This window comes from Palaemon carinicauda, chromosome 7 (genome assembly GCF_036898095.1).
Source record: "Palaemon carinicauda isolate YSFRI2023 chromosome 7, ASM3689809v2, whole genome shotgun sequence".
NCBI lineage: Eukaryota > Metazoa > Arthropoda > Malacostraca > Decapoda > Palaemonidae > Palaemon > Palaemon carinicauda.
In genome coordinates, this window is record NC_090731.1 from 30,414,896 (window position 1) to 30,424,374 (window position 9,479).

Here is a 9,479-nt window from a genome sequence, read left to right on the forward strand (position 1 = left end):
AACGAAAACACCATCAATTAAATACATTCAATCTGAGTTTAATAGGAGAATAAAATTGGTTGTTAACAACGGGGTAAGTAAGGAGACTAAAGATATTGTTTATAGTAAACTAACCAGAAGGTTACCGTCATTTAGTTATTTCTATGGTACACCGAAAATACATAAAGTAGGTATCCCGCTAAGACCTATAGTAGCTAGCTGTAACACCCCACAGACTGATTTATCTACATGGTTGGCTAAGACTCTTGGCGAATTGATGGGTACCATCTCTGATTCTCACTTAAAGCATAGAGCTGATTTCTTAGAAAAGATCAAGAAAAGGGAGTATGTGGGTCGAATGTACAGCTTAGATATAGTCTCTTTGTTTACAAATGTACCCCTTGACTTTGTGCTGGAAAATCTCACTAAACTCGCAGAAGATGGCATTTTTAAACCACCATTGCCTATAGGTAAGTTTTGTGAGCTAATTAAGATATCAGTAGAATCTACTATTTTTGAATTTGAAGGTTCATTTTATCAACAAAAGATGGGAGTCTCAATGGGTTCTTCCCTATCCCCGGTTCTGGCCAACCTTTGTATGGAGTTTTTTGAGAAGTTGTATGTTAACAAATTACCAAGAGAAATAAAACCTGAAATTTGGGTACGGTATGTGGATGATATTTTTATTGTATACAAACATAATGAGGAGGCTTTTAGAAGGTTTTTAAATTTACTGGATGGCTATGTACCCTCCATAAAATTTACTGTGGAAAGAGAAACTGATAATCAATTACCCTTTCTCGATTTGATAGTTCACCGAGATAACGTGAATAGGTCTTTTAAATTTTCTGTTTTTAGAAAGAGCACACACACCAATTCATACATTCATTTCTTTTCATATCATGATGCTAAAGTCAAATCAAATGTTTTAACAAATCTGTTTATCCGAGCATATCGTCTATGTGACCCTATTTATATTGATAGAGAAATTGAGTTTTTAATGGACAGTTTCAGGAACTTATGTTACCCTAAATATTTTATCGAACATTGTCACAAAAAAGCTAGAAAGATATATTTTAATCCCCTTGATAAAACTGATAAGCCTGATTTTAAAACATCTCTGCTGCTTCCCTACAACAAAGAAATCGCCAATTCCTCTCTTGGTTTGTGTAGAGAGACACCGGGATATAATATCGTTTTTCAGTATGAGAATACCCTCAGGAAGAAACTCATTAATAACAACCCAGGTAAAGATGATGGTGAGATAGGAGTATATGTGATTCCATGTAAGGATTGTGAGGAATGCTACATCGGGGAGAGCGGCCGCTCGTTGGAAGAGAGGAAAAGGGAACATATTGCAGCTTGCAGATCGGGGAACTACTATAGTGCCATAGCCCGACATACTTGGGAGAAAAGCCATGCAATAGCCTTCAACAAGGCAGAAATTGTTTACAAGTGCCGTGACAGAGCAATCAGGAGAACGATTGAAGGTGCTGTGATCTCTTTGAACAAGACTTTTGAGGGTAACAGGGGAATAGTGGAAGATAAAAACATCAGTGAAGAAATATGTAGGAGGAGCAAAATTCGTAACTGTAGGAATATATGTGCCAAGATAAGAGATGCTTCCTCCTCAGTCCCTCCGTCACAGGTGCATCCTCCACAGACATTGCAAGTGACAAACGACCGGAACTACCAAAACATCGAATTGGCCAGTGACCATCGTAACATACCACCCAGAAGATCTCAAAGAATTTTGGAAAGGACAAGAGCCCAACAACCTGAAATCATTTTGTAATTGATTTTAATCTGTTTTAACTATATGGCTATGTATTTGAATTGTTTATGTATTTCTGTTTTTCCTTATATCAGTACCTGACTTGTAATTTTATAAACATTTTAGTGACCAAGTCCACAGATGATGGACGAAAGCTCTAAACGCATTTTGTAATATCTACAAATATACACCAATTTTTCAAACACGTCTTACATCATTGTGGAACCTTTTCAAGATAACAAGGAAGTACGACATTGTACTTGTTTGCACCATTTATTGTATCCACGTTCTACGCACATCTCAGTCTAATGACAAACACTGTTGGTAACTACATTCGACAAGTATTGGGAGCTGATGTTCTACAGGAGTACAGGGTGTATGAAAGAAGATGCATAGCCAGTCTACGTTTGAAGAATCAGATAAAATTCTTGCAAGAATGTGTTGCAGAACAAGTCATGCCAAAGATGTTTGGGTGGCTGCACAGAGAATCTTTTGGTGGGGAGCCTTTTCCGAAATACAAAAGACTATTCTTGGAAGACCAAATACAACAGGCTAAATTCAAGAAAGAAGAAATCCTCATGGAGATACGTCACCTAAAGAACCAGCTACGTGAGAGCGTCTTGTGCAGGAGGTCTGATGTCAGTTTTGATTGGATTGTGTCAAGTGCAGGTGAGGTAGCTTTCTACAAATCCTTGGCACACAAGGCACAACTAGATAGGAAACTGGATCATCTATGTAATATCTCGACATGGAATCAATCATTTAATAATGATAATATTAAAATTCTTACTGATACTAATATTGATGAAAATTGCAAAATAATTCTAAGCTTAGGTTTGAATTTTTCATTGGGTACTGAGAATTCAGACTTTGTAAGAGGAATAGGAAATATAAATCAATATAATTTCAAGCACGCAGAATTTAATCTTGAGTTTATTAAGGGAATTCTATTCAGCAGTTTTAGCAATAAAGTAAATCATTTACCCCAGCGCTTTATGCAGGCGCTAAATAAGCTAAAGAAAAGTCCTAATTTGAAAATATCAAAGGCTGATAAGGGAGGATGTGTAGTAATCATGAACAAAACTGACTACCTTATCAAGGCTTACAGACTTTTAAATGACCAAAATACCTACGCTAAGCTAACGAAAACACCATCAATTAAATACATTCAATCTGAGTTTAATAGGAGAATAAAATTGGTTGTTAACAACGGGGTAAGTAAGGAGACTAAAGATATTGTTTATAGTAAACTAACCAGAAGGTTACCGTCATTTAGTTATTTCTATGGTACACCGAAAATACATAAAGTAGGTATCCCGCTAAGACCTATAGTAGCTAGCTGTAACACCCCACAGACTGATTTATCTACATGGTTGGCTAAGACTCTTGGCGAATTGATGGGTACCATCTCTGATTCTCACTTAAAGCATAGTGCTGATTTCTTAGAAAAGATCAAGAAAAGGGAGTATGTGGGTCGAATGTACAGCTTAGATATAGTCTCTTTGTTTACAAATGTACCCCTTGACTTTGTGCTGGAAAATCTCACTAAACTCGCAGAAGATGGCATTTTTAAACCACCATTGCCTATAGGTAAGTTTTGTGAGCTAATTAAGATATCAGTAGAATCTACTATTTTTGAATTTGAAGGTTCATTTTATCAACAAAAGATGGGAGTCTCAATGGGTTCTTCCCTATCCCCGGTTCTGGCCAACCTTTGTATGGAGTTTTTTGAGAAGTTGTATGTTAACAAATTACCAAGAGAAATAAAACCTGAAATTTGGGTACGGTATGTGGATGATATTTTTATTGTATACAAACATAATGAGGAGGCTTTTAGAAGGTTTTTAAATTTACTGGATGGCTATGTACCCTCCATAAAATTTACTGTGGAAAGAGAAACTGATAATCAATTACCCTTTCTCGATTTGATAGTTCACCGAGATAACGTGAATAGGTCTTTTAAATTTTCTGTTTTTAGAAAGAGCACACACACCAATTCATACATTCATTTCTTTTCATATCATGATGCTAAAGTCAAATCAAATGTTTTAACAAATCTGTTTATCCGAGCATATCGTCTATGAGACCCTATTTATATTGATAGAGAAATTGAGTTTTTAATGGACAGTTTCAGGAACTTATGTTACCCTAAATATTTTATCGAACATTGTCACAAAAAAGCTAGAAAGATATATTTTAATCCCCTTGATAAAACTGATAAGCCTGATTTTAAAACATCTCTGCTGCTTCCCTACAACAAAGAAATCGCCAATTCCTCTCTTGGTTTGTGTAGAGAGACACCGGGATATAATATCGTTTTTCAGTATGAGAATACCCTCAGGAAGAAACTCATTAATAACAACCCAGGTAAAGATGATGGTGAGATAGGAGTATATGTGATTCCATGTAAGGATTGTGAGGAATGCTACATCGGGGAGAGCGGCCGCTCGTTGGAAGAGAGGAAAAGGGAACATATTGCAGCTTGCAGATCGGGGAACTACTATAGTGCCATAGCCCGACATACTTGAGAGAAAAGCCATGCAATAGCCTTCAACAAGGCAGAAATTGTTTACAAGTGCCGTGACAGAGCAATCAGGAGAACGATTGAAGGTGCTGTGATCTCTTTGAACAAGACTTTTGAGGGTAACAGGGGAATAGTGGAAGATAAAAACATCAGTGAAGAAATATGTAGGAGGAGCAAAATTCGTAACTGTAGGAATATATGTGCCAAGATAAGAGATGCTTCCTCCTCAGTCCCTCCGTCACAGGTGCATCCTCCACAGACATTGCAAGTGACAAACGACCGGAACTACCAAAACATCGAATTGGCCAGTGACCATCGTAACATACCACCCAGAAGATCTCAAAGAATTTTGGAAAGGACAAGAGCCCAACAACCTGAAATCATTTTGTAATTGATTTTAATCTGTTTTAACTATATGGCTATGTATTTGAATTGTTTATGTATTTCTGTTTTTCCTTATATCAGTACCTGACTTGTAATTTTATAAACATTTTAGTGACCAAGTCCACAGATGATGGACGAAAGCTCTAAACGCATTTTGTAATATCTACAAATATACACCAATTTTTCAAACACGTCTTACATCATTGTGGAACCTTTTCAAGATAACAAGGAAGTACGACATTGTACTTGTTTGCACCATATATATATATATATATATATATATATATATATATATATATATATATATATATATATATATATATATATATATATTTATATACATATATGTGTGTGTATGAAGGAAGAGAAGACAATAGCTTGACGAGAAAAAATATTGGGCGAGTATAGACTGACTTAGATAGACCATAAACTGAAGAGAGTGGGAGGACATGTTTGATGCCTTTGTCCTGCAGTGGACTGATTAAGGCTGATGATAATGATGATATATAGAAGGGTCTGTGACAAGGCCATGTAATATCTTTTTTGTTGTTAAATATTTATGAACGGAGTGATGTAAGTAGCCAAAAAGGACAATAGTTGTGGAAACAAAATTAGGGACAGTAAAGAGAAAATGCAGAAACTAGTAGAAGATGAGAGAGAACGGGAGCAAGTGCAATGTTGTGAAGGCTGATGGGTACCTTGAAGAGAGTAGGCTGCCCAGGGCACCAGCCATTCGTTGAGATACTACTGCTAGAGAGTTGATGGGTACTACATTGTTTCCCTCTATCTTGTTATGGCTCATTTTTTTCTTTTCTCATACTTACATCGAATAGTCTGGCATATTCTTTCCACATTCTTCTCTGTCCTCATAAACCTGACAAAAATGAGATTACCAAATAATTGTTTTTCGCTAAAGAGGTTAACTAACGCACTGCAATTTTTCAGTGGCTACTTTCCTCATGGCAAGGGTAGAAGAGACTCTTTAGCTATGATAAGCAGCTCTTCTAGGAGAGGGCCACTCCAAAATCAAACCATTGTTCTCTAGTCTTGGATAGTTCCATAGCCTGTGTACTATGGTCTTCCACTGTCTTGGGGTAGAGTTCTCTAGCCTGAGGGTACATTCGGTCACGCTATTCTATCTTGTTTCTCTTCTTCTTGTTTTTTGAAGTTTTTATAGTTTGTATATAAAAGATATATTTCAATATTATTAACTAATGAGTGCTAATTGCCCTGAAATTTAATTAACCTGAAATCTGGTAATTAGCTTTTCCATCTTCCAGGTCTAAGAGCTGTCACCAGTGGAGAGAGTTACGTCAAGCGGGACGAACCGGATAACATGGAAAACGACCCAAAGGCAACCCAAGCCGACAAGACCTTTTTAATCTCTTTATCAGTTCCTCCAGTCGCAGTGACTCTTTGATGATATTGGAACTTCTTGGTACTCTGGACAGCACTGTTGTATTCTTGGAGCCAATGTGGATTACAAATAAAGAACCCTGCTACCTTGATAGACATTGTGTCCGGGAAACGCTGTCCACTCCGGCTTCCTGGAGGTATTATGAGGAATTCAGTAAATGGGTTAAGATGGACAGAGTTGTTTCTTCGGTATTACCATCTGGAAGCCTTGGGGTGCTTACAGAAACCCAAAGAAGGCAACGGTAGATGCCGCAGGAATCTGGACCTCAGAGGGTCGTGTTATAGGTCTAAGATTCGAGTTGTCACGGTGATAAGGTTCAGACTGCCATGACTTGAAGGTATGCTGATGGATAAGTCCCTTGACATGAGTGTCGTTTACCTGGTGCGAGATCCAAAGTATTCGCTTGCTTCTATGCAAAAGCTTGGATGGGGCAGCTTACCCTTCAAGCAGTGTCCTCTCCTGGACACTGACCTGAACGATTTTGAAAGGATGTCAAAGCTATACTCAGAGAAGCTTCAGGTTTAGAGTGCAACTGGAAAAGCTGTGCATCCAGTAACTGTGACTGAACTGTTCAGGTTTCTGTTTGGCGATCCTACACTACCAGAAGGAGTATGGCAGTTCATGGAACAGCACATGAACGGCACTACTTCTTCCTCGGGTGTCATGAACACGGTGAAGAACAGGTTGGAGGAGTATTAAGTGTAGAGGTGGAAAATATCGGAGCAAATATTATTAGACATCGAAAGGTAACTGACGGGGCTATCTGCCATTCGTACATTAGGTTATGTGATCTTTGCTTCGTACGAAAATACGCTGAATGCAAGCGGAAGTTTGATCAAGAATGAATACGGACATTTATTTTCGAACAGAGAAAAGAACTAATATATATGAAAGATACAGTTAGTTTCGAACAGATTATAAATAATCGTACTTTATGTAATACATAACTTATTGCATGAAAGTTATCGTTTTACTTAAAATGAAGTGAGGCTGCATGTCGAAGCAAGTAAACATAGCTTCGTTTGATGATGGTATGTAACGATACGATGAAAAAAAAAAAAAAAAAAAAAAAACTCTAGTCGAAGTACGAAGTCATGATGAGATTTACGAGTTATTTTCGTAAGCATTATTAAACAATCACACTGCTCCTATATTCTAGAAAGAAGAACATCCCCTTGTGTCACTATTAAAGGGTCATAAGTAAGCATATTTACAGTATCCCTTACCTGTTTGGGAGGGCGAGGGTTGTAAATGATGGGAGCACTGGGACTGTTTTCCTCTCATATTGTGGTTTAAAAAAAAAGAAAAAAAAAACTATCATTCCCAGTTATTTCTCCTAAGAAAACAGTGACACAACATCCCGGTCTCTTACAGGACACCAGCAGCACACAGTGGTCATGATGGAAGTGAAGAGAAAATGGGGATGGGCACAGGTTTTGTAAAAGTACATCCAGGAACTCTTGCATAACCATTTGTAAACTCTCAAAGGTAAAGGTGTCTGGTTTCATATCCAGTTTCACCAGAATAGATGCTATCCAGAACGTCAGCAGGGCAAGCCCAACTCTTCACTATGGTACCCATCCACAGCAGCGGTCTCCCCAGTAACCAGCTAAACTCACGGTCCTGGGCTGCAACCAATTTGCTTCCATGCAAATGCTAAGCGAACACGTTACCAGCTGATGAATACATCATTCCCCAAACACTGAAAGCTGCCCAAAGCGATTGAAACCAATACATACATAATAACCCACCACCAGTCTCCCAAATGTAAATAATGAACTTGAGACACTTCAAAATCAAACCATTGTTCTCTAGTCTTGGGTAGTGCCATAGCCTCTGTACCATGATCTTCCACTCTCTTAGATTAGATTTCTCTTGCTTGAGGGTACACTCGGGCACAGTGTCCTATCTTATTTCTCTTCCTCTTGTTTTGTTGAGTTTTTATAGTTTATATTGATCTTTATTGTTAATCTTCTTATAGTATTTTTCTTTGATTCCTTTCCTCATGGGCTATTTTCCCTGCTGGAGCCTCTGGGCATATAGCATCCTGCATTCCCAACTAGGGTTGTGCCTAGCAAGTAATAAAAATAATAATAATAATAATAATAATAATAATAATAATAATACTGCGAAATAGACTTTACATTTTAATCGATTGATCCACAAGTTATGTCCCATCGCCCAAGGGCGAGAAACAACCTCTTTTATAAGTTTATATATATGTGTATGTATGCATACACGCATATACAACAACAAATGCAGCGGTTTATAGTCCATTGCAGGACAAAGGTCTCAGATATTTCAATTCAAGTTTGGGATTTGGCCAGTATTCATCATCAAGCCAGCCGATGTGGATTGGTGATGGTGGGAACTTTTATCTAATCGCTCAAAGCAAACCAACCTAGTATGGGTCACCCTGTCTAGTATAGCTTTGCTGATCATGGCAATACACAAACCCTTCCACCACGATAAGGGATACCTTAACTTAGTGAAAGGTTTTGTGTGTAGCCATAATCAGCAAAGCTGTATACAGGGCCACCTATACAAAGGTGGTTTGCTGTGAGAGTTAAGACGAAGACCTCCCACCATCGCAATTAGGTAGTGGGCAGCGTGGCAATGACAACTGGCTAGAACCCAGACTTGAATGGACATGTCTGAGACCTTTGTCCTTCAGTGGACTTGAGATGGCTGCATTTGTTGCTGTAGTTGTATATATGAATAGTATTATGTGTGTATAGGTATATAGTGTAGAGTATAAGTGTGTATGTATTTGTAAGCGCGCATGCGCAGAATAAACGTATGAGCACAAGATTGATAAGTGAATCATTGCTTGAATAATCTATAATGAACTTCACAAAAATTACACATACTGTAGTTCTAAAAGCTGTGGTTTAAAATAAAAAAAAAAATAAAATTACTTCTAATAATCATGAAGTGGACACTTGCAGAGAAGCATTCTGCAGGTGGTCTAGTGCTATTGGTATTCAATGACTTCGGTTGAACACTAAACAGTTGATTATCTGGTTTTAATCAAGCAACACGGGTGTCGCCTCGCCGAAAGAGTAGACGAAAAACGACTTGGAGTGAAGCATCTCCTCTAGCTGTCAATCAAATGCTAGTCTATAGTCTTTCCCTACAAGCGATAGACTTTCAATAGCGATAGGTCCAGTCATTCCGTAGTTTCCCCCGAATCCCATATTTTGCGTTAGTCAGAATTATATATTTATTCCTAAAAGTAAAACTGCATCATGAGAGGCACAAGAGGCGTCGTCATGATAATCACTGTATGTTCGGGCATCTCTTTCGTGAATTACTTGAATACCTTCCATTTGGATAATAAAGGTAAATTTGTAATTAAGACATTCTTATTGTCGAGGTGTTCAACTCTCTCTCTCTCTCTC

General features: G+C 37.9%; 1 protein-coding gene across 1 annotated transcript in view; it reads left to right on the forward strand.

Annotated features, from left to right (window-relative positions):
- Positions 1 to 9,116: 9,116 nt before the first annotated feature.
- Positions 9,117 to 9,479, forward strand: part of LOC137643543 (carbohydrate sulfotransferase 1-like) — a 7,424-nt gene continuing 7,061 nt past the window's right edge. The window contains exon 1 of the mRNA XM_068376283.1: positions 9,117 to 9,420. Coding sequence (XP_068232384.1) covers positions 9,327 to 9,420 — 94 coding nt within the window. The 5' untranslated portion in view covers positions 9,117 to 9,326. The remainder of the gene's footprint in view (positions 9,421 to 9,479) is intronic.